This window comes from Dermacentor albipictus, chromosome 2 (genome assembly GCF_038994185.2).
Source record: "Dermacentor albipictus isolate Rhodes 1998 colony chromosome 2, USDA_Dalb.pri_finalv2, whole genome shotgun sequence".
Taxonomy (NCBI): Eukaryota; Metazoa; Arthropoda; class Arachnida; order Ixodida; family Ixodidae; genus Dermacentor; species Dermacentor albipictus.
In genome coordinates, this window is record NC_091822.1 from 12,639,103 (window position 1) to 12,665,578 (window position 26,476).

The 26,476-nt window shown below is 47.0% G+C and overlaps 1 protein-coding gene across 4 annotated transcripts in view; it reads left to right on the top strand.

Annotated features, from left to right (window-relative positions):
* Git (ARF GTPase-activating protein GIT1) overlaps positions 1–26,476 on the top strand; it is a 339,341-nt gene that overhangs the window by 135,570 nt on the left and 177,295 nt on the right. For all 4 annotated transcript variants that reach the window (XM_070533467.1, XM_070533465.1, XM_070533466.1 and 1 more), the window contains exon 8: positions 2,126–2,171. In XM_070533467.1, the coding sequence (XP_070389568.1) occupies positions 2,126–2,171 (46 nt within the window). The remainder of the gene's footprint in view (positions 1–2,125; positions 2,172–26,476) is intronic.

Genomic DNA, 26,476 nt, shown 5'->3' on the forward strand with positions numbered 1-26,476 from the left:
GCCAGCAGAACCCTCACAGCACGACGCGATAACCAAACTACTGAAACTCCAAACCGTGCGCGGCGCAGAGTCGAGCGAAAACGAAACCTTTCGAACACCCATATTACTGAAGGGTAACGTCAAAATGTTATTTTTTCTTAGAATCGAATAGACGTAGACAAGTAGCATTTTTTTTCGTCCTATAATCGAATGAAATGATATTTTTAATACGAGTAGTTGAGTATTAGTAACACAAATTATGAGGAGTCCTTTCATCATCGGGCTAGTACCGGAATGTCGCTGGGGGGTCTCAAATCGTGTCATGCATTTACCTCAATTTCTCGGTTACTAAAGCTCTGTTCGCGATTAAATTGACGTCTTAGACGTTCTAGAACATTGCTCTACCACTTTAACTTGAGTTTCTGGTAACCTTTAGTGTCCCTTTAAATGCAACAAACCTCACCAAATTTGGTACAATGATTGCTGAGAAAAACGCATTCTCCTTTTACGTGCATTTAGATAAGAGCGCCCGAGCTAAAGCTCCCTCTTAAAAATATCGGGTCCAATATCTTCAAATTATCACCCAACGCATGCTTCCCACATAGACGTAGCATGTGTATCGAGCTCCCATTAACACAAAATGACACTTTTAAATATTGCTATTCTCCTAGAATAATTAACGAATGGAACATGCTGCCCGATTCACTGGTTTGCTCTTCTTCAATAATTACATTTCTAAACGAGGGGCATGTTCTCGTTCATTTAGGTCAAGAAGTGTTCTGATCTGCTAGTTCAATAACATGACGAGTGTAACTGTATTTGGATTATTATTAGGATAATTATCATCATCAATCATTATCATTATCGTCTTCATTGTGGCATGTATGATTCTTCATTGTATTGTAAATATAGATTATATCTTTATTCCTGACCTTTTGGGGGTTAACAGTATTAACAAACAAGCAATAAATAAACAAAACTTCCCCAAGCCAAGGAGAGACACTGATACCTGGCACGTGCAGACCTGTGCAATATCGGCAAGTCTCCCCAAGCAAGACGTGCATGACAAACGCATACTGATTACAACAGAAGAGCTATAGGAACAGAACTAATTGGTTCAGTTTTCAGAGGCTCTTAAGCCTAGAGGTTCGAAGGCACCGAGGTGCCCTGTATCTCGGCGGGTGAGGTAGAGCCACTGGAGGCTATGAAAAAAAAAAGAATGAGTACCAAATATAGCCTCTATGCAGTGCAGAGCAATGTTCTGAAAGAGCCCCATCCCGCGTGGCCATGCCTCTCAAGTGAAACACCCAAAGAGCCTTCCTTTCCTCTATTCGACGTAGAGGGCAAACACGATGGAAACTGGCACACAAAAATTAGGAAAAGAGAAGAGTGAAAGGACAGAGCACTGGCCAGCTCTCTGATGAGGACGTCTGCTTGTACGTGAATCTTAACAAATTTCAGCTGTAATTAATATGCCTTTACGACAATTAAGCTTTTTTGTTCTGCTGTTTCCTTACCAATAAAAATATGTGTAAACAGCTTCCCAAAGTCAAGTGCCAGAAATGCAAATTAAAATGGTGGTTCTGCAAACAAACAAAGTCGGTAAGCGCTGGCTTTTTGAAGCAAAATAAATGCCGGCAAATGCCTGCCGCACTTTGTTTTCCTTAGGTGCTAGTGGCACTCTCAGTTGACGACAACTGGCGGAGGGTCAACTGCCTCTGATTTAAGGGGCATTTGATGCGGTATAATAACATACGGGTTGACGAGACCACACTTACAGTGCAATTTCGACTCAACTTTGGTAGTGAATGAGTGTCAAATAAACAAACGTGGCTCGTGTTTTTTTGTTGTAATGGCTTACTGTTGTATTTTTTACTGTGGGCAGCACAATTGTGATGTTCCAACATGCTGCATTAAAGAAACTGGCTATGTAACAGCACATGAATATCATTCTTTGATGTTTAATTTGATATTCAAAGTTAGGAGTATGTGTTCAATTTGTGCTCAAATATTTTGAGTTTGTATATGCAACAAGGAGTTCCATTAGATTGAGTTTTGTCTGAACTGTTAGAGTTTACAACCACAGGAGTCTTAACGAAACACTGAGAAGTCAAGGGAGCCGTGATGCTTTCCCATGCATGTGCAGAGCACCACCTGGGGCAGCACTTCATCCTGCCTGAGATGGCTGACTGGTGAGTGGCCATTCCTGACTGTGTTCGTGCAGCAAGGACTCTCCGAAACATTGGACCTAAATTATGGATGGTCTTTAGACGGAATGCACAAAAAGGGAACCTTTTAGACAATGAGAAACCTTTGTGTGGGAAGGAGGCTCAAAGTGTACACCAGTTAATACAACAGAAAAACCAACTAATTACATCCAAGAAAACCCAAAAGCACAAGTTGCACGCTAAACATGCATTACAATCTACTAGTTCGATAGAACAATAGAAAAAATGAAGTGCTGTAGTATCCATGAGGTCGTTTGGTTTACAATCCCACCAATGTGCCATACCATACACTTTAAAACTGCTTTGACACATCTTATACTGATGTAGTTCTGCGGAAACCCGCAAGGTGGAGAGAAGTAATGAATAAAGGGAAAATCAGACATCCACCATTTCTTAGCAATTGCTACAAAGGAAACCCCATACGGGTTCTTCAAAAGAAAAGCCTCAGAGTTAAAGAAAAATTCGTCCTGTTCCGGGACTCGAACCTGGGACCACCGCCTTTCCGGGGCAGCCGCTTTCGCTTTACCATCTGAGCTAACCAGGCTAGGTTAGCTCATGTTAGAGCGGCTGCCCCGGAAAGGCGGTGGTCCCGGGTTCGAGTCCCTGACCAGGACGAATTTTTCTTAAACTCTGAGGCTTTTCTTTTGAGGAACCGGTATGGGGGGGTTTCTTTTGTAGCAATTGCTACAAACAGGTGGATGTATAATTTTCTCTTTAATCATTTTATACTGATTGGCACACTCAACTCCATGTGGTCTTCCTTCATTCATTCATTGCTTTATGTCACATGCATTGACTCATTTCTGCTTCTGCCATGTCACGTCGTGTTCTTCTTTAACTTGTTCATTGAATCAGGACATGGTCCTAACACTGTCCTGGGGCATGTCTTCATTATGCTGAATGCCAGCTTTCAAATCCCCATGAATTATGCGAGCAAACAAATCTGCAAGAATGCACAATGTGGAGGAAGCTTTTTGAAAGGAAAACCTATTCACTGTTTGTTTGGATTATTAGTAAATGGCTGTGATTTTTCTTATTATTTACAGGAGAAGAGACGTTCAGTTATTCCACTTTCTTCCTTGTAAAATTTAAGTAATTAATAAACACTCTTATACAGAAAACAGTCATCAGCATAAAGCCAGACCACAGATGAGGTCTTATGAGCCAGATAACTGATATACAGCAGAACCTCATTGATATATTCCCGTTACGTACGTTTTTCTACGGCCAACGTTCGCAATCGAGGACACAAAAAATGACCCAATAGAGTTACGCACATTTCTCACCGGTTTGTTAGCTCTCAGAAAACATTATTTTTTTGGTGCCAACGTTCAGTACGTCGCCAAACTGCGATCGTATGATACGTTTTCCTGTTACTAAATCCCATATAAACAAAAAAATGCGCGAGGTGTGCATGATCGAAAACAGTGTATAGCTGCCTGCCGCAGCAGCTTCACCACAATACTCGTGTGCTCGTCTCAAGTGACAATGCCAGCGCGCTCTCAGGTTCTCATTTTGGTACCAGCAAGCCTTCTTCGGAGTCGTCATACCCGGCATTCACAGCTGTCCCCTCCAATCCTATTGCGATAACAGGGAATTGCGACAGAGAAAACTCCTATTGCGACAGGGAAAACTCAGGGAATTTGGGCCTCTATCAGGAAAAATTAGCGGCAATCTTATTGAAAGGGTCGAAAGTCGCGGTAATGCTGGCTCGAGTAGCAGACAGGAATCGTAATGAATCGTCTTTGATGCCCTGTCGTTGGCAGGAGTTGCCAGTGTACAGTCAACAAGCAACTTTCCGGATTCCCGATAATTTGGACGGCTTCACGGCGCCACCTCGTACCCCATAGTGTCAACGTATCAGAACGTGTGAAATTTCCGACGCAAGAACTCTTCGCCGTCCGATTTTCCGGACATTTTGCCGCGATCGCAGGTCCGAAACGGCATTAATCAAAGGCACCACCGCTGCCGTTTTGATTACTTCGCCGCCTCGAACCGGCACTCTCGCACGCAGATCCGCTGGCACCCGTTGCCACCACTGCGGCAACGCTAAGCCTAGCTGCTTCGACGTTCGCTACGAAGCTTCTTGCCATTGGGTGCCGAACTTTTTATTGAAAGAATTAGCTGCTGTCAGCAATGGCACGGACTCCACCTTTGTGGTCCTCGCGATTGGCTTAGAAACTTGGAAAACACGGTGCGTTGCATAATGCCGGTTCGTGAAAGTCAGCTTCGCCTCTGTAAAGAATGGTACTCGGTAAAGCTTACGGAGAGAGAGAGAGAGAGAGAGAGAGAAACTTTATTTTGGTTCCTTCAAGGATTTAGCGTCTCGAGGTCTCGGTCGTCTTGGGCGCCGGCGACTTGGAGCCTCTTCCAGCAAGGGTGGGCCCCTATTCCAGGGCTCCACTGAGCCTAGCTACCTCACTAGCGTGCTGCACTAAGGCCCTTTGGGCCGTGAGCTCGCAGCTGGTAAGCCGACTCTCCCATTGCTCCGCACTCGGGTTATTTTGTTGGTGGAATGATTTATTGTGTTTACATTCCCATGTGACATGGTATAGTGTGGGTGTGGCCCCGCACCATGGGCAGGTGTCTCTGTATTGTGTTGGGTACATTTTGTTTAGGATGTAAAAATTTGGGAAGGAGTTTGTCTGCAATCTGCGCCAACTCGTTGCTTCCTCCTGCGTTAGAGCTTTGTGCGGTGGGGGATATTTGGCTCTCGTCCCTCTGTATAAGTTTAAGATTTCTGTGTATCCTCCCTCACAAGCGTGTGGGTGATACTCCGGGGCGCGCGACTGCTCTGCTCGGAACGTGGTCTCTCGAGCTAGGCTGTCTGCCCTTTCGTTACCCTCTATGCCTGTGTGGGCCGGAATCCAGATTAACTTGTGCGTAACGTTTCTCTCGGCGAAGTTGGCTCTGACAAGAATTCTGAGGGCGGCTTTGCTAATCCTGCCCCTCGTGTAATTTCTGCACGCTTCCTTCGAGTCTGTTAAGATGTTTAGAGGCCTGCCTGTCCTATATCCTTCTACTGCCGCCAGCGCCACGGCAATTTCTTCGGCCTCCGCTGTGTCGACTGCCTTTGCCGTCGCACATGTGATCAGATTCCCGTCGCCGTCCACCACCACCGCCGTGGCCGCGCGCTTCCCTTCTCGCGGGTACGTGGCAGCATCCGTGTACACCGTGTTCTCTAGTAGCGCGAGTGTCTTTTCCACGTATTCGGCTCGCGCCTGCCTTCTGCTCTCGTGGAGGTTGGGGTCCATGTTCTTAGGTACTGGCCTAACACTTATTGTTTTTCTTAAGCAGTCGGGCATGTCTGCGTATCTATCTACGTGTCCACTCGTGTCCCGTCCCAGCCTAGTCAGGAGCGCTCTCCCTGCAGGGGTGCTTTTGAGTCTGGCTTTTTGCGTTTCAAGCAGGGCTTCCGCCAGTTCGCTGAAAGTGTTGTTGATGCCCAGTTGGAGCAGTTTTTCGTTTGAAGTGTTTTTTGGCAGATGGAGAGCCGTCTTGTATGCTTTCCTGATTATCGTGTCCGCCTGTTCCCTCTCTCCTTTGGTCATCGCGTGGTATGGTAGCGAGTAGATGACTCGGCTGACGACGAGGCTGCCGACGAGTTTGAGTGTGTCTTCCTCTTTCATGCCGTATCTTTTTTGGGAGACCCTGTTGATCATCCGGCCCACCTGCTCCGTCACTTTGCTCAGCAGGCTGATGGTGTGGCTGCATTTTCTGCTGCCCTGTAGCCACATGCCCAGGATTTTGATCATATTCTTTTCCGGGATGTTTTGACCATCAAGCGTTACTTCCAGCGTTGCTTGGGTGGGGTGTCTACCTACTCTCAGTAATTCGGATTTTTCTGTGGAGCATACCAGTCCCCTTTCTCTGGTGTACTTTTCGACACAGTGCGCAGCCTCTTGTAGCTTCTCTTGTTTTTCTCCCAGTGAACCTTGCGTGACCCAAACCGTGACGTCGTCCGCGTACATCGCATGTTGGATGCCCTGAATCTCGCCGAGTCGTTTTGCCAGGCCGATCATCGCCACATTAAATAGCACGGGCGATATCACGGAGCCTTGGGGTGTGCCTTTACACGGTGTGGAGAAGGTGTCGCTCCTCAACTCCCCCAGCCCTACCGTTGCCGTTCTGTCGGTTAGGAAGTCCTTGACGTAGTCGTGTACTTTCCTTCCGCAGTTGGTGTTGTTGAGGCCCTCCATTATGGCCGCGTGGCTGACGTTGTCGAAGGCGCCTTTGATGTCGAGCGCCATCACAACGTTTTCACCCGCCTTGGGCATTGTGTCGAGCACCTCCTCTTTGAGTTGCAGGAGGACGTCCTGCGTCGATAGGTTGGCCCTGAAGCCATACATGCTGTCAGGGTACCACCTCCCGTTCTCCAGGTGCTGCTGGATCCTTCTGGTGACTATTCTCTCATACAGTTTTCCCAGGCACGACGTAAGCGAGATCGGCCTGAGATTTTCGATCTGTAGTTTCTTGCCCGGCTTGGGTATCATGACCACGATGGCGTGTTTCCATTCCGCCGGTACCTTCCCCTCTTGCCAGAGCATGTTGAGGTACGACGTCAGCTGATCGACTGCCTCGTCGCTTAGGTTTCTTATGAGCGAGTTTCGAATCTTGTCAGCTCCCGCCGCTGTATTCTTGGTGGCCGCTCTCACGGCCTCGGTGACCTCCTCTCTTGTGATGGGTCGGTCCATTTTCGGGTTTTCCTCACCGAGATAATCTCCTTTGTAACCTTCGATTTGGTCTTTCCCGTAGCATTTTTCTCGGACTTCTTTCAGGAGCTGCTCTTCGGAACCTTCGTACTGGTGGACCAGTCTTTGGATCGATTTGCCGCTTTCGGACTTGTTCTTGCTAGGGTCCATTAGGGCCTTGAGGATACGCCACGTTTTGGCTGTACTTAGGGTCCCGTTCAGCGAGTTGCTAAACTGTTGCCACCCCTGTCTGGCCAGCTGCGTCGCGTACTCCTCCGTCTGCCTAGTGATGTCCGCTATCTTCTTCTTTAGCTTCTTATTTAGCTTTTGTCTTTTCCATCTCTTGGTGAGCCCGCGTCTAGCCTCCCAGAGCCTGAGGAGCCGCTTGTCTACTTCCGGTGTTTGTTCGGTTCTATGCACTTCTTGCGTGTAGATTTCCTGAATTTGCTTGAGTTGCTGGCTCCACTCTTCAACCGAGGTAATGTTACCCTTTAGCTGTCGACATTGTGCTCTAAAGGCGTCCCAATCCGTCAGCCGAGCCGTACCAATTTTCCTCTTGACATTGTCTGCCACCGTGCTGACTCTTATTATGTGGTGGTCGCTGCCAAGGTTCTCGAGCAGGTTTTCCCACTCTGCCTGCTTGGCGCCCCTGATAAAGGTTAGGTCGGGACACGTGTCTGGACTGACGCTGTTTCCCTGTCTAGTCGGCTGGTTTTCATCGGTTAGCAGCTCGCAGCCGGTGTTTTCTGCCGCCGTGCAGATGCCTCGTCCCTTCTTGTCTTCCTTTTTATAGCCCCAGCGTGGGCTTTTAGCGTTAAAGTCTCCCGCTATGATTAGGGTGTTTTGTCCCGCCAATTTTTTGGCCTCCGCGAAAAGTTTAATAAAGTTTCCTTTTGTCTGTTTAGGTGGGCTGTACAAGTTTACTATGTACGTACTTCTAGCCTTTCTTCTCGGCTTAGCTCGAGTTCGCGTTTGAGACTTTTGTTTTCCTCACTTAGTTGCCTTTCGGCCGCTGTCTGCGTGTTGTTAGTGTGTGGTCCCGAGTGCGAAGCAAAAAGTGTTTTGGGAGGGCCGGTCCCCCAGCTCACCTTAACGCCGCCGCCGCTCTTCTTTTGCTGTTTTTGCTGCTGCTGGCCCGTGCTGCCCAGGGGTGGATAGGATCCGTCCCGGTTGGACCCTCGGCTCTGGCTTCGGCCCCGGTCGCGGCTCCAGCTCCGTGACCCGCTCCGGTAGGCTTTGAAGTTTTGCTGACCCTGGTCCTGGCCCTCGTCTCGGAACCACCTCGGTCTTCTTGCGCCGCCTCTGCTTCGGCTGCGGATGCGCCTCTGCTGCTGATGTCCCTGGGGACCTCCTCGCAGCTCGCCTGCCGTCTTGAGTCGTTGCTTGCAGTCCCGCGTGCCTGCAACGTGGTCGCCCCCGCATATCAGGCATTTGGGTGTGCACTGGTGTTGTTCCGCTGGATTTTGGCAGCCACATTGCTTGCAGGCCTTGGCCTCCGGATTCGGGCAGACGTCCGACCGATGCCCCTGCTGGCAGCATTTGTAGCATACTTGTCTCGTCGGGCGGTATGGATAGCACCACATCTCTCCACCGTAGTAGAGTACTTGCTTCGGGATTATGGGGCCATCAAATGTGATGACTGCCGTGCTCGACCGTCCAAGCATCCTGGCTGCTAAGATCTTGACTCCTTGCGTTCGGACTCTAAGGTTCGCCTTGAGCTCTTCTGGCGAGGTCCCCGCGTCCACCCCATGGATGACCCACCGCAACGTGCCCTCCGGCGCCGCCACGTGTGCGTTGATGGCGTAGCTGCTGTTCCCGAACGTTAGCTGCGTGATGCGCCGTATACGTTGGGCCGCCTCTTCGTTGCCGGTGCTTACTATTATGATGTTGGAGCCATTGCGCAGCCTGATGATCAAGTCTTCCGCCTTGCATCCGGATCCGGTGGCCGCGACCACCGCTCGCGCAACCTGGTGTGTCTGCAAGCTCTTGACTGCGAGTCCACTCGGCCTGAGCACTATCTTTAAATCGTTCTTCGGGAGCGGAGGCAGTCTCCTCCGCGGCAGCCCCTCTCCTCCTCCTCGCTTCGGCGCAGCTGGCGCGCCGCCTGTGATCTTTTCGTCGCCTAAGGAATTTCTGTTCCCTAGCGCCGTTCCCGCCAAAACTTGGCTGCTCGATCCTTTGCCGTCTCGCTGGCACCTCTTCTGTCTCCTGGACATGGCGATCTCCCATTCCGGGTCCGCGTCGTTATTGCTTTCTGCCTGTGGTCTTCCTGTCGTTGGGGTGCTGCCTTTCGGGGCTTGGGTGCCTGCTGCGGGCCCGCTTCGATCTTGCACGAGGACGGGCTCGGTGGCGTCGTGAAAATCTTCATCCATGGTTTCCTGGGTTTCCGCCATGAAACCTGTCGGTCCTCTCGTCGATGATTACTCAAAGTTGGGGTTGGGTATTCGGGACTTCGCTCCGGGTCGTCTCTACCTCGGGCCGAGGCCGGGGAGCCCGCGGAGCCCCGCTCTCGTGCTAGGTCTCGTTAGGCCTACCGTCCGGCCGACCACGGAGGAAATTCAAGGTCCGATAAAATCCAAAATATTGGACCCACCGGTTTGAATTTGGGGTCCTCGTGGTCCTCTTCAGTACCGGCGTCGATCCCAGCCAAAATTTTGGTGGTCCAATAGGGTTTGACGGGTCAAAAAGTCCAAAAACTGCGGAGTGCATGTGACACGTATCCGCTCGCCTCGGCTTCTTCTTCTTCTTACGGAAAAGTATTGCAGTGAAGCATAACAAGCATGGGAAGGGGCTATTGCCACGGAATACAGTATGTAAATCTTAACTATATACACGTGGGCACCCGGCATTTCCTGGCACAGTACGAGCACAGGTATCCCTGATATGTGTACCGACAGGCCTTCAGAGCGTTTTCGAACGTGCCTGTGGCGGTTTGAGCCCCTAAGGGCAGTAAATGACATGCATTTATTTTTTTCCAACTGGCCGATTTTTCTGACATTCTCGCGGCCCCTAGGGAGCTAGAAAATTCGGTTGTGGACTGTGCAGCTGATCAAGATGCTTCAAATGGTCCTTGGGGCGAACGAGTGGTGGAAGGTGGACAAGAACAGAAGTGACCTACGCATTGAGGAATAAACGAGAAAGGAAGCTTGTTGCCGCCGTTTTGAAAGAGCTTGAGCTCAAAAAGTAAAGTTTTGGCTGATGCCGAGATGCAGGTGTCCCTCATCCAAACCAAAATACACCCTTTGAAGCAGTGCAACACAACACTCAGGCGTTGTGCGCGGGCTGAGAGTATGTCAGGACTGTTGAGGTTGACTTAAGAGCTGTTGAGAGAGAATCTCAATTGTGACAGAGTTCAGGCCTCATCATGAGGTTGCTATCAGTTGATAGAAATAGCTCATATTAGAAAATATTTGCCTTTGTATGCATCTCCTTTTTATTTGCATTTGATAATGTCCGACCCTATTTGCAATTGTTTTCGAAAACACTTTATTTGCTGTGCATTTTACTAACACCTGCCTTCTATTCCTTTTTTTGAATAACATAAACACTGCTCCTTAGTATTCAAATTGGATTAAGTTGCTTTTTTTTCTTCATGTGCTTACTAGAGAGTGACAGCATCAGGCGATATGGTTTCAGCCCGTGTTGATATAAAACATAGTTCTGCATCACTCAGGGAAATTTGCAATGGCACTCAGGGAAAACCTGGAAAACTCAGGGAATTTGGAAATGTCAACTTGGTAGATACCCTGGATAAGCATCTTCATCTGTTTCAGAGCACGTTGTGCCATCGGGAGCATATCGCACGCTTCTAATGGGCCATAATGGAAATGCACCTCTGTTCTCTGCTGCAGACTGTGATCGGATACGGGTCATTCCATGCGAAACGTATCAGACCCCCAAAGCTACCATCTTTGATTTTCCTTTTCAGTTAGATGGCTATTAGATGAATAAGACTTCGCCAAAGTATTTTCGTCAAAAAAGGAATTTCATCACATGAGCGCTCTTTGAAGTCTCCGGGAAGAAGCAAAAGTTTGTTAGAGGTAAATTGCTTTATTCAAGTCTTAAAGTTGGTGCAATAACAAATTACATTTTAAAGCATTGTACTGGCATCCTTCTTTCACGTTACATTGTACAGTTGAACCCAACTATATCGAACCCATTTACATCGAATTATTCTATATATCGAACAATTTCTGGACACAGTATAGTCACAATGAGTATATAGAGCAAAAATTACGTTTACATCGAACAAAAAGAGTAGCGACGCCCGATATATTGAATGTCAAACGGCAGAAAAGTGCCCCCAGTAGTTGGCTTTCCCTCGTGGTGGCAGGGAAACCCGGCGGCGCAGTTCAATCCAACCACTCTCCCTACCATGACTGCGCTGCCTCGGACAAGCCGTCGACCCCCCCCCCCCCTACCTGCAAAATAATGATCCTGGCCCGCCCACTCTCAGCATGATCTTGAAGAATAAGGGGGAGATTAGGGCTAAAGCGGCCAAACTCGCGATTCGGTGCCCGTGGTGCCCGACGCGTACGCACGGCCGTGTACGAATGGCTCATCCGAAATTGCTTCAGACGTGCCGGCTTCCACATGCTCGGTGATGACTGCAAATTCTGATGAATGTGACGAAGCCGTTGCCGGTGTTGCCGAAATTTGGAGCAAGCTGTCAGAATTTCCAGAAGCTGTTGACAAATCAACGGTGGACGAGCTTGTGAGTGCAAATGATGGTGTGGCGACTACAGGAGAACCCAAAAATGAACGGCTCATTCACAACAGCGACTTAAGGAGGTCGCGCGACCATTTGAGACTTGCGACCAAAAAGTGACCGAAGGCAACTGATGTTCACAACGGCAAGCCCGGCTGAGCGCGACCCGCGAGTCGCAATCCCGGAGAGTGTCATCCTCGGCAAGAACTCTCGGAATCTACGCGGAATTTGCTGTGACGTGGGAGCAGGCCAGATGTAGACATATCGAAGATCACTTCCGGTGCGCCGCTAATTGGTTTATCAGTTTGCCACCACGGTCGCGCGACTGAAAAATCGAGCAGCGAGCGACTGGCCCATAATGGTCGCTTTTCAAGAAAAGCGATCATTTGCGACTACTGTCAGTCGCCCGATTGAATGAGCCTGAAGACTACATTGCCGAAATCATATCGAGCACAAGTGAAAGTGGGCACAATGAGGAAAGCAACAACGGTTTTTTGCCCACATCCTACGAAGTGATTGGTGCGCTCGCACTAGTCTGGTGCTTCTGCGCGAATGCGGATAGTTGCAGCCTCAGCTGCTCCGACTCCTTAGACAATGTGGAGAAGTGCGTGCGTCGCAGGCAGCCAAATTGCCCAAGCAGAAGAAAATGCAGGACTATTTCATACGAAACTAAGCTAGTTTCATCAATAAAGTGATTTTATAAATGGTATGTGTTTTTATGACATCCAATTATTTAGCAGGCTTATATTGAATTATGCTCTGTATCAAACTGATAGGGTTTTTTTGCGAGTTCGATACAGCTGGGTTCGACTGTAATTGAATACATTTTAGAATTTTTCACATTTTGCTCAGTAAAACAGCAAAAAAAAAGCTGCGTTTTCAGAAATGGTTTACAAAGCTACGTTAACTTTACAGCTGCAATAATTTTCCTGCCTTGTCACCTCTTTCTATAGTGTATGCTATGAATAATTCAAAGTTATCAAGAGGTAAATTTTTTGAGAAAAATACCTCAAAAGTTGGCAAAAAATGACCTTTTTGCTAGATTCAGGCCAAATTTAAGCATTAAGGCTTTCCAAGTAAGAATATGTCAAACCGCTCAATATACGCACTGACCTGTTAGCTTGTGATGTAGAAATTTTTATAGGAGTAAATTTTCTTTGAAGCGAGAAAGAAATGTTTGAAGTCAGCAACCCATGTCACCAGTAGGCACTGAGTATGTGCCACCACTCTCCTTGTCGTTTGTGTGTTGTCTGCTTTCTCCTTGTCGTCTGCCATCCAGCAAACAGCAGCTAGTATATATAGATACTGTATACGAAAATTTTCGGCATTCTTTTGTTTTTCACTCTTTCGTTAGTGAAAAAAATGCAAAGAAAACTGCTTTCCTCAATCTTTCTGGGGATGTTTGTTTACCTTTACATGTTTGTCAGATTCATGTGTTTGTCAGATCAGAATAGTGTGATCAGCCGACAGACGTAGAAGGCAGCAGACAAGGCTTCCTTTGAACAGCTTTCAATGGAATGCATACTAATGAAGTTGCAACGAAAGGACATCGGAATGAATGAGGCACAGTGCTTGGTCTAACACCTTGAGAATGGATGCAAAATCCAAGCTTCAGTACCATGTTTTCCAGCATCAATTTCTTCTATTTAGAAAGGTAAGAAAATGTTTCTAGCATTAACTTACGATTTGGAATCCTTGTGCAATTCACCAATAGTGCCTGAACTGAATCAGAATTTTCCACAAGACTTATATTTGAAGGCATAATCTAAAATGATGTTTGCTATATCAAATGGCAATGTTTTCTTGAACAGCCTGAGGTTTTCTAATCGCCCCATTTACAGTGCTGCATGTTTTGAAGTATGTCAGAAATGTCAAAATGTTAGACAGTGAGACCAACAGAATGCAGTGAAGCTAAGACGAGCTTATTTCTGGAGGCTTACAGGTATGCTTGGCACTATTTTCAGGAATTGAGCTTCCACCATGCTCTTTCGGCCCAAGAAACTGCCGCAAAACAACTTACTGTAGCAAGCAGCAACTGACAACTGAGTGTCTTTTGAGCAACATAGATCGTCGTCGTCTTGCGCTGCGCTTAAAGAGAAGCTTGGATGACGATGCAACAATTTGTAAGCACCACAAGCAACTTTACCTTCATCAATACACTTCTAAAATCGCTTCCAAGTTGTGCTCAGACCCATTCTTTAGACATGCAAAACACTGCCGGGGGTCGACAGCCATCACACTGGCCATTGTTGATACCCACCCTTCCCTTGGCCTGGTTCCAGAAAATTGAATTAGTGAAGCATGCAAGCGGCAGTTGTATAGTACTCAAAAGATGGCAAATTTAGTAGTGCCAGAACAACATCTCAACACACTCTCTGGAGGTAGTGAAATTGAGCCAGAAGCTGGTGGTACTGGAACAGAAAAGGAGGCCTTAGAAAGAGGTGTTGTCAGCAGCTTCAAAGAGAAACAACTGCAGCACGGACGGCAGTTGTATGCAAAAAAAAAAAAAAAGAAAGTGGAAACATTGCGAGAAAATGCAAAGGGAATAACAGCTACGTCCCCAAAACTGTGCCAGCCATTGACGCTTGACAAACATGAGGGCCCGTAACTCCTCCTGGATAATCATGTCTGCTGGATGCAAGACCTGAAAAAGAGAGTCTTCTCGAGAACAAAGTGGAGAAAAAAACACAATACTACCCAACTTTAGTGCCCCAATCTCGGTCTCGTGAAAAAATGATGGTGCATCGGAACGGTAAGTTTGCGAGGCAATGAAAGTCAAGACTAACAGTGGGATTCTAGACATGCGGCAAGGAACATGGGGTGGCCCAGTTAGTGAGGAAGGGAAGTCATTTGTCAGAGCTTTCTACGAGGACGACTCAGTGTCTTGTTGCCTACCAGGGAAAAATGACACTCTGAAAGGCCACCAAAAGCGACTATTGTTGATGAACTGAAGGAAATGCATGACAAATCTGAGAAGACTTACAATTTATAGTGTGGCTTCTCAACGTTGGCCGTTTTGCGTCTTCCACAATTTTTTTTGGCTGGTGGAAGCGGTACACACACACACACTGTGTCTGCATGAATCATTAGAGCTTTAAACTAATGCTTCATTCTAGTGGCCTTAAGGACACAAATGAAGAGCTTTTGGCTACACTTGTATTTTCCGCAAATGCACGTCCTGCCCTGGTGCAAATCACACTGAGCATCTGCTTCTGGCCCGTGTCACCGAGAGCTGAGTCAACATGTCCAGCAATAGATAAGTGGAGTCCGCTGTAGACTCAAAACCATTGTTTTGATGCCAGAATAATTTTCTGAGAAGTTTGCAGACATGTTGAATCAACATAAGATCCACCATTTCATCAGTAAGCAGCCAGCTCGCTACTTTCGAGAACTGAAGTTTAACCTAAGCCAACACGAGGTTGTTATAGTAGTGTTGGATTTTGTGGAAAATGAGTTTTATACTTAAAATGCACCACTGTCGTACCACTAGGTAAACGTACAAGCCACACTACATCCTGTAGTTGTCTATTTTCACAAGGAGCAAAGCAACTATGGAGAGGTCTCTCTCTGGTGTTTATGAGTGTATGGAGCGTGATACAGTCACAGTACACACATTTCAGAGTGCAGCTCGAGGTAGGAAAATAAGATCCGCCTGAAGAAAAAAAAACATTATTTCTCTGATGAAGCTTCACACACAATAAGAACAAAAATAACTTTTTGAATTTTCGCTACCGTGATCTATCGGCAGAATGAGATTTCTTTGCCACTTCGCATGGTAAAAGCGCATGCGATGATGTCGGCAGTACACTCAAATGTCTGGCAGTAAGATCAAGCCTACAGTATCACGACCAGATTCAGTCTCCAGAGGATCCGTTTGACTGGGCCAGAAGTAAAATGAAGGGAATCACAGTAATCTGGGTACCAAATTTCAAAATACAAGAAGAAAGAACAGAGCTCGGTTAGAGATTCAGCATAGCAACTGCTGTGTAAGGAATGTGACTATTCCACCACTTAAGCCAGTGATGGTTTCAACTTTTTGGGTTGCCATCACCACATGCTCAAACACCGGAGAAGTTACTTCAAGTAAAGAAACGGGCGTGAATACCAAGGAGGCCTTAATTTGCCTGTAAACGTTCATGTGTTGAAGAGTTGAACATGAGTGGATGAACAAAGGAGTTGACAAGAAATTTCCAATTTTTAGGCTGTTATCTCCAGCTATTAGCGTCTGCAGCCCGGTGAGCAAGCGTCTTCATTCTGGTGTGGAACAGCAGAAGAGAAGTGACCGTGTTGCCTCTTGCTCTGCCTCCGCACCGAACAGGAGACGGAGTTAGCCATTAACTATTAGTGCAAGATGCCCACACTGATCAGTGTTCACCAACCTGACAGTCCCAAGCCACAAAAATGACAAGGGATGAACCAGACGAAAACAGGCCATTTAGAATGTGTTTAGACTGACATCAAGCGACATAGCCGACACAACCGACATTCATTTGGAAAAGAGCCGGAGTGCATATGGGAGCCCAAAAAGTCTCCGGCGGCACATACGTATTGCACAGTGAGGACTGAGCTCGGCAATGCCTACTGATGACATGGGTTGCTGTCTTCAAAATTTTTTTCTCGCTTCAAACAAAATTTACTGAAAGAAAGATCTCTATATCACAAGCTAAGACTTCGGTGCATGTATGGCACTATCTGACATATTTTTATCTGGAGGGCCATAATGCTTAAATTTGGCCTGACTCTTGCGAAGAAGTAATTTTTTGCCAAATTTGGAGATATTTTTTCTCAAAAAATATCATCATCAAAAATGTTTCTTAATAATTTCACATTATTTTTAGCAAACACTATAGCAACTGGCGAAAAGGAAGAAACATAATTGCTGCAGAAAAGTTATGACAATAAATGAAAAAAAATTTCTTAACGCAGTGAATTTTTTTTAATTTTTTACTGAGCCATATAAATGTGAAAAATTCTAAAATTCATTCAATTATAATGTTATATGAAAGAAGGATACTAGTACACTGCTCTAAAATAAAAATTTTTTATTGCACCTACTTTCAGACTTGAAAAAAAAACTTGCCTCCAGCCAACTTCTTCTCAAGACTTCTTCCTGGAAATTTCAGAGTGCCCACGTGATTAAAAAAATTTTTTTTTTTGACGAAAATACTTTGACGACACCTTGTCCACACAATAGCCATCTAACCCAAATTTTTTCAGGAAAATCAAAGATGGTCGCTCTGGGGGTCTTGGACGTTTCGCGTGGAATTACTCATACATTTTCCGGCCACTAGATCCCATATGAACAAGAAAAGGTGTGAGGCACACTCGATCAAGAACAGTATATAGCCACCCGTGTCACGTGAAAATGATGGCGCGTGCAGTTTCTTCTCCCGGTACCAGCCAATCTCCACTTAGGTAATCGCACACCTCATTCATAGCTATCGCCACCAAACCTATTGCGATAAAAATCTTCACCTATCTGTTCTACAGCGCGTGGTGTGTAGTGCCATTGGGAGCGTACTGCACGCTTTTAGTAGGTGACAATCCACACACGCCGCCATTCCCTGTTGCAGGCTTCACGATGTGGGCATCGCGTTTCACTTCAATGGCATTCGGAGTCGCCCACCAGCTCTGTTTTGTTTCTGTTTACCGTCGCCCTCTTTAAACACCACACAATAGACGTGTCTTGAGCCGCCAGAGCACTGCCAGCTCGATGCACGTCGGCGTCTTGTGCCGCAACAGTTCGCACGAAGCTTCACATTACGTAGATGCCGACAATGGTCGAGTCTGTAGCACATTAATACGTGCCACAATGGTCCGATCAGAAAAGACGACGGCAACATGCCCAGCACGCTGACGGTGCGAGAGCAGAGAAATCGACAGAATCGGGCTTTCGCCGGATTGAGCGGGCTCGGCTAAAAATATAATTTGTGGACACCATGCACCAGCCTCTGTCTGGTTTTTCTTCAACCGAAGCTTGTCATATTTTTTTAGTTACTTCGGATTGTACATTTTCCCAGTTAGTATGTTTTTTCTTGCAGTTTTACAGCCGATCTGTTATAGACTAGGTTCTCGCAGTTTGTGTGCGTCGGTGAAAAAAGATCGCAGCCACCCCAGGGATAAAAGAGCTCAAGCATAAAGCAAGCGCATATTGCTGAGTATGCCCTAGCTGCGTTTAGTTGCTAGAAGTGTCAAAACATGTTGTGTTAAAAGAATATCGTAATAAAAAATGGCTGTGGCTTAGCTAAGGTTAAGCCCAGGATGCGAAGCATACTAGCCTTTATTTTAGTTGTTGAACCACTGTTTAGCCTGGTGAACTGCTGTTGCTCGGCTATATTTCGTTCGGCTAGACGAAGAAACAACTCATGCGTTACTCTGCTTCGCCTTCAAGAGTGGAACGCGACAGCATTCCCGTCGACCCGCCAAGGGGTGTAAGACAATGGGCTACGGCGCAGCGACTATGCGCCCCGCATTGGACGCGGTGAGGGTCGAGCAACGCAGCGTTCGGCGCGGCAATGAAATGTGCGCCTGAGCAAGCGACGCACGAGAACAGCTCGTTTCTAAGGCAACACCGCATTCACTAGAGGCGCTTTTGTACCGCTTTGAAGCATCGTACTCGTGGCTCAGTGGTAGCGTCTCCGTCTCACACTCCGGAGACCCTGGTTCGATTCCCACCCAGCCCATCTTGCAAAAGTTGAGCCAAAGCCACCTAGAAATTTCGTTGTCGCGCTGAACGCTGCGTTGCTCGACGCTCACCGCGTCCGATCAAAGCCATCTAGAAAATGTCTAGCAGAGGCAAGCGCAGCTTTATATACCGCCGCGACGCCGCGAGCGACGGCGCGAGTTGGAGCCCGTTTCTCCTCTGTCGTGACGTCACGGTGTCATGTGGTATGGCATGGGGTCAAAGGTCATTGAAGGCAACACCGCCGCGCCTGAGGAGCTGGGTTGTGCTCTCGTAATATGCTTCGCATAAAAAAGAAAACCGGAATAGACACTGTTTAGTATGAATTGCAGTTTGACATCACTGGCTCTGTAGGCAAACCACGTGATCCTATCCCAGTTCCCTTTCACCCGTGCAATGATTAGCCCCTGTGTAATGAGGACTGCGGAAGCACAGCATGCCTACGAAGAATACCATTTTGAACAGAAGTGGCAATATGCGTGGGGTAGGCAGGCGGCACCTAATACGGACGAAGATGGTGCCGCAAATGCCAAGCGTATGCACCTTTGGTTGGATTACCCCTACCGACTCCACTCCCATTGCGATTGCGGGTGGTTTCAACATAGACATGTCTTGGCCAGATGGAAAGTGATTTGTAGTGTTTCCCTTGGAAATGTTCAGCATTGAATGTTACGCAAACATTAGTGTGCCCACGGTAGGTCATCGGTCGTGTATAGAGCTCACATTGGCCAAGAACCTTTTCAGTGTCGCCACAGAGCCACTGGCCATATATCATAGCAATCATAAGCAATAGTCACCTTGGTGACCAAATAATAATTCCAAAAAAGCAAACAAAAGAGGGCTAAAAATAATAAGAAGCTTTGAGTATGCAACTTAATAAAACAGCAGAACAATATAGAAAAACGAAAGTGTGGTATGTGTCTTTTTACAATCAGCATATTTATTATCAACGTATTTATCACCAGTGACAGTTTTGGCTTCAGCGTGGTTGCGAAGGCGGAAAAACTTCTTTCACAAGCCAGGATCTTAGAATGCAGACAGTCCATAAGGAACCTAGAAAATGAAGCTTTCTTTGTGCGCCGTCGTCGTGGGCACCGGGTCCCAGACCAGTTTGCAAGCCTTCAATTACACGCAAATTTCAAGGCCAGGCTACAATCCCGTCGTACGCAGGAGGCTCACGAAAGAAAACTTGCTAGACTGTCACCACCCGTTGACGCCTTGCACAAAAACGTTGCCGCGTCCGCCGTGCACAACCTCTCGTCGCACAAGCCTAACCCGGCAGAACTCGCTGTCTGGAGCCTGGGTTTAAACTTCAACCTTGGACCGCAGAAGGATGCAAAAAAGATTGGTCTGTGCTGTAGAAAATGCTATCGACCAAATTGAACCTTCAAAGCGGGAGGAGGCACGAACCCGCACTATAGGCATTCCCTCGTGGATTCACGCACACCCCTCCGTCTCCCCTCTTTCAACGGACGAAAGAAGGCTATCAAAAACCTTCGCTAAAACCAAAACCTTGTCATCTCTCTGGCTGACAAGGGCAATGCCACAGTGCTATTCAACAGGACTGACTACCGTGACAAGATGTTGTCACTGCTTGCGGACGAGGCGACATGCAGTCGTCTGAAGAAGGATCATACGCTCAAGATACAGAGGGAGCTCCAGAAGCTTACGGATGTGTTTTGTTTTGTAGACCCATGGCACAAAGGGTTGTACTTCTCCTTTATGTGCACTAACGGTTCGGCACCGACTCTCTACGGTTTGCCAAAAATTCATAAACCTACATCCAAATGCGACCAGTTGTTGACTTTACCCTCTCTCCACTTCATCAACTGTCCAAATACCTTTATAACATTCTTTCCCCTCTCTTTGGTGTAGGTGCCACTCAAGTTCGCCATTTTGAAGACTTCATAAAGAGGGTTCATCATTTTACTCCCGACGATCAGGAAGCACTTGTCTCATTCGACGTCGTGTCGCTTTTTACAAGCGTTCCTATTTGACTCGCCGCCGAAACTTGCACTGCCACTCTGGATGATCACCCTACCCTACCAGAAAGGACACCCATTGACGTTCCTGACTTGAAGAGGCTCCTTCTGTTCTGCCTACTTCATTTTTGAAGGCACCTTCTACAGGCACGTGACACCGATGGGTGCATCTGTTTCGGTAACTGCTGCAAATTTAACAATGGAATGGCTGGAGCATCGAGCACTCGCCTCTTTCAACTCGCTGCCCACAGTTTCCTATGTTACGCAAACGATGTGTTCCGCATAATTCATCGAGAAGAAATTTCTTCATTTTTGTCGCATTTGAATAGTATTGAAGCGTCTATACGATTCACAGTCGAGGAAGAAAGAGATGGCGGGCTTCCTTTTCTGGACGTCCTTGTGAAACGTGACCGGCACAGTCTGGCATTCTCTGTGTGCAGAAAGAGCACATACACAGGCAGTTGTCTGCATTTTATTTCAATGCACCCCATGAACGAGAAGAGATCGGTGGTAGCCTCTCTTGTCGGCAGAACCAAGCCTATCTCTGCACAACACCACAAAGCCGGGCTGCTGACCTACAAGAAGTGCACCAAAATTTGACGGCATGTGGCTACCCAAGGTCGTTTGTAAACTTGGTGGAACGCCATCTGTCTCAGCCCCCAAGGCCTGACTGTGTGCTCCCAAGAAAACGTGCCCCCATACCATATGTGCACGATGTGAGCGAGGGTTTAGCCTGCGTTCTACACCTCCAGGTAGCTTACGTGCCATACCAAAAATTATGCCATCAGCTGGTAAATGTGAAAGACTAGCTTCGGAAGACAAAGTTTCCAGGCATTATCTATGGGATTCCATGTGAAGTCTGCGACTGCGTATATATTGGCAAGACAGGCAGTTTCGAACAGCAGTTGAAGCAGCATGTCAACGATGTGAAAGATAAAAAAGGTGCATCAAATGCCTTGGCAAAACATGCAGGGAACTTGGGTCACAGGATTGATTGGGATAACGCTAAGATATTAGAAGAAGAAAAAAAATTGACTTCGAAACACCACTTGGAATCCATCCTAATCCAAATGATAGATAGCATCCTCAACCGGAATGACAGAACCCTCCCCCCATCTACACGCACTGTTTACTTCATGTTTTAAAGCTATGTAAACAGTGTATCGCACTCTCTTGATTTCATTGTGAACAAGGCTCTTATCAGGGGAGCCGAAATGTCTTTTCTTGTATTCTTTCAGTGGTTGGTGTCCTTTTTACCCTTCTTTATGATGCCTCCCGACCAGACGGGCTTCCGTCAAAACCTCGACTTCAGCATTAGAATTTATACTAGATCATTAGTAATAGTTTTGTCAATCCTGAAAGAGATACTAGATGTTGCAGTTGGTAAAATGCAAGTCCAAAACATGCAAAATTTTGATTTAATTGGTAAAGGGAACTGCACCAAAATGAAAAAGTCTTTAGCACATTTAGTATGAGATCAAAGTTCTTCCTTGGAACATTCAAAGATAGCGCCATCTTCAGGAGTGGACTTTCTTGATTTTTGCAACCTGCTGATGTGGTGTCACAAGTGCAAAATTTCGCTGTTCATCCAAGGAAGCTTATGATTTACTTTCTTTGTTTTTAAATGAACATGACGATCAATGCACGAGTTCACAAAATGCTAATGTTCAACAAGACCATTGACATTACACATAGTACTGAGTGACATAAAATGATCAAAGGTATCCACCAATGCCTTGATAATACAATGAAACCTCATTACTATGAACACCACATCAACAAATTTTTCCGATTAACAAACTTTTCAGAAATCCCCTGCTGACTGCTTATAGTTTCAATGTAAAAATATTTCACTACTGCAAACTTCAGAATACCGAACTTTTCAGAATAACAATCATTATTCCATTTCTGTGTCATGTTAGCAATGCCTCAGTACAACAAACGAATATTCAGAAATCTGAGGATTCTTAGATTTCCCTGTATCTTTTACCGCAACCGAAACAGTAGGCTAGCAGACGACAAGGTGCAGAAAGCGGGTGCTGCAGCATAGATGCGAAAAACCTGAGACGGCACTGGAGGAAATAAATGTCAGAAGGGGACTTTCCTTTTCTTTCTTTTTTTTATTATTATTGCGGAGGCAACGACGCATCAGGTTTTGCGAGCGTATGCTCCACCCAGACAAATGTCACCTAGCAACAGAGGCACGTCTCTTCCTTATTTCGCCCTTCTTTCTTTCGTGCTTTCTACAGCCAGTGGAAAAATGTAACATCTGCGTCCATGGGGATGCTACACATTCGCACTTTCCGGATGGTGTCGTTTACACGCGCTTGCACTTCGGAATAGTTCAGGTGTACACTTCGAGTAAGATAGTTGAGGTGCCCACGGCATGGAAAATAAAACAAACAAACAGACAAAAGATACAGTACACTTTATAGACGACATGGAGCTTATTCTTTGTAGGTGGTTTTCTCGGCATCAGCGTCTTCTTTGTGTAGGCCATTCTATATACAGTAATAATCTCGTCAACTCGAAGAAGTAAAAACTGGAAAAAATTTTGAGATAAGGGAATTTTCGAGATAAGCAATGTTGTGGAAATTGCTATGAAAAGTCGAGTTTCTTCTAAAAAATTTACCACTATTGACAAGCTTTTCAATAAGGGGTTCTAAACTGGTTCTTTGTAAAGGTCTGAAACAAAAAAAAAAAAAGAAAGAAAATCATACCAGAGATATCAACCAGCTCTGTTTTGCAGTACTGCCATTTTATTCAGTGCATAAAAAGTGCGTAATGTTGATCTTCTTCATGGTAGCACTTGGACCTAGAAAGGTGTTCTCGAGCTGCTTCACACATTGCACGAGCCGATCGCGCCTTCCGCTGCGCTTTATTTCCCAGCAAGGGAAGCATGTTTCTTGTTTGGGCTGATTTCGGCACCTTTCGAGGTCTTTTGTCGTCATCGCCTTCACCGTCCCCTCCGTTTCTAGCCATCCCAGCGATTTCAGCATCACTAAATTCACCTGTGCATCCTGCTTGCGTAGCATGTACTCTGAAATGCTCATGCAGCTTTCTATTACGCTACGCAGGCGAAGCGTGTCAAGCGAGCGAATGACACAGCAGCCGACTCTCCGGTTGAGCAAGTGTCCAACAGGGTTTATTCCGTCCTTATACAGTCGTGCATGCCAGGGTGCCATCCAGCGGTACTATCGTACACTACTGTATTTACTCGCATAATGATCACACTTTTTTGTCAAAAAAATTGACTCAAATTCAGGGGTGCAAACATTACGCAGGTTAAATACCACAAAGAGAAACATTTTCTTTTTTCATCATGCATTTACTGCAGGATGACAACGGGTCAACAAGCAGGCGGCTGCCGCTGTCAATGTGGGACACAAAAACAAAAATGGCGACCTGCGGAGCAAGCCAAACGCGCTGAACGTGATTATTTTTCTTCTCTATGCACATTGAAACACTTTCTTCCATATCAGTAATGAATAATATAAATAATATTGGAAAGTTTGCGACAATAATTATGATGTAGCCATGTCCACTCTTGAGGGGACAGAAACAGAGATGGGTGCCAGTGACATAGAAACACGTGGTGGGCATGCTGCGGAAACTGCGGAATTTGTCTTCACTGCTATCCTAATATGGCACGTTTCCACTAAGGGTGGGCAAATATCTTAGCTGCGTTAGAGGCATCAGCATATAAATAGGGTACACTTCTAACATATCAGTGCAAACTTGGCCACTATCATTGCTGCTCACAATTTCTTGCATGCCCACGAGTGCAGACGAGAAGAATCGAAAGATGCCCTAGATGTTGTTGTTGACCAAAACCATTATGAAGCCTACAAATAATAAAGCCAAGGCAAGTTTGATTGTAGTTTTTTTTCATGGAAGTGTGGAAATTGATGAAAGGAATGAAATGGGGCATCTGCTTAATATGTTGGGTGTGTGCAGACCGCTTGGTATGTCTTCAAGAGTCGTTCACGTAACATTTGACAGATGGTAAGCGCGATCATCATTAGCTAGACTTGGCACATGACATATCGCTGCAACAAGCTCAGGGTGCGATCATTACATGGGAAAGAAAAAAATCGAATTTTGACGACAAAATTCAGGGGTGTGATCATTACGTGAGTGCGATCATTATGCGAGTAAATACGGTATATCCTTCCTTCGGTAAAACAAAACAACAAAACAGAGGAACTTTCACTCCGAAAGAAAACATTGACAGGTCGAGCCTTCTTGGCTTGCAGATGTTTCTGCTGAACCTTGAAACATGTGGCATAGAAGTAGAACTGCGGGGGTGCCTTTTCAGTGGAAGTGCTTACCCGAGGCGATGTGGTTCTCGGGTTCTCGGGTTCTCGGGATCTGGTCTCGGGCTGCTCGAGCAGCTCCAGGCATTGTTGTGGACATGGCGGTCTGCGCCGCTTGGGGAGTTTCAGCTGGGCTGGTAGTGCATTCCACAGAATGTTCCGTTGTGGGAACCAGGTGCATCCGGTTGTGCTGGAGTACACCCGTCGGAGTCTTCACCACGTAGGAGCAGGGGCATTCAGTTGGCCCCATGAACGTCCCAAACCCAGACCTGCTTGCTGGCCTGAAGAGGCCGCAGTGTGCAAGCAGTGTGTCTTTGGTTGAAGTTGGGTGCTTGGCGCATCTGGTTGTCCTGGTCACACCAAGTGAATGGGACTGACGGAGGCCAGGCTGGCTCCAGCTGGTGCTACATCTTCGGTACCTGGGTTTGTAGGCAGCTGACCATGAGCAGCTGAGCAGGGCTCACTCCATTTACCTCAGTGGTGTCCCGGTATGCCAGAAGTGCCAGGTAGGGATCATTCGCCTTCTGCAGCAGGTCCTTGACTATCCTCAACATCCGTTCTACCTCCCCATTTGACTGTGGAAAACGGGGGCTCATTGAGACATGGCAGAAGCCGTAGGACTGGGCGAAGGCAGAGAGCTCTCTTGCAGCAAACTGAGGACCATTATCACTGTGTACTAGTCTCGGGATCCCGTGGCGTGTGAAGGCGCTCTTGATGGCATTGAAGACAGCAGGTGCTGTCGTCGAGCGCAGGCTGATGACTTCCAGAAAGCATGACTGGTAGTCCACCAGAAGGACGTAGTCCTGGCCGTTCAGATGAAAAAGATCGACAACCACCTTTACCCAGGGCCGATTTGGAGTGTTTGACGGCAGCATAGGCTCTGAGCGCTGAACTCTGGTTTTGGTGCACGTAGGACAGTCAGCCACCAGTGTGTCTATCTGGTTGTTGATGCCCGGCGACCGGTCTGATTCCCGAGCCAGAGCTTTGCATCGGTTGATGCCTTGATGCCCATCATGAAGAAGCTCGAGCATGCGGCGCTGAAGGGAAGATAGCACGATGATGTGGCACCCTTCAGAAGCAGTCCCTCACAGACCTTTTCACATGGAGAGGCAAGTGGGACTGCCAGGGCCAGCCAATGGCACAGTACTGAAGCAGCGGACTGCACTTGCTGTCATCGCAGGTGCTTGAGCTGTGACCAGACAATGTCTGGGAAGGAGCGAATGACCTCTTGTGCAAAAAACTTGATTTGATTCGCCCGGCAAGGGAATCTAGCGGTGCATGTGAAAGCGTATCGGCAGTTTCCAACAACTTCCCCGGTACGTAAAGTACTTGGTACTGGAAACGGATCAGCTTCAAGTGAAACCATTGGATCCTTGGTGGCAGCAGGTCAATGTCCATGGACACCAAGAGCGCCACCAGAGGTTGATTGTCTGTCTCGAGAAAGAACTGAAGCCCACGGACGTATTCGTCGAACCTTTGCACTGCCCAGCTGGCCACCAAAGCTTCTTCTCCGCTTCGACCTCGAGGATCAGCAACGGCTGATTGCGAGGGCCCAGGACGCGGCCCGAGCTCAAGGCATTCTGGAATGAGGACGCCTCTCCAAAGCTTCATTCACCGAATAAAAATTTTTATTCTCTCTCTCTCTCTCTCTCTCCGTTTGGCTGTACCAGCGTTCCGTGACTGTGAGGGACCGCAATGCGAAACCAACGGCCCAATGCTCACTTGACGGCTGCTCCTGAAAAAGTACTGCCCCAATGCCATAGGAGCCAACATCGGCCGGGACCGTGGTCCTGTATGCGGTGTTGTAGGGAGTCATGCAGAGGTCCGATACATTGAAGACGACAACCAGTCCAGCACACCAGTCACTTGGTGTGTCCACCTGACGAATCA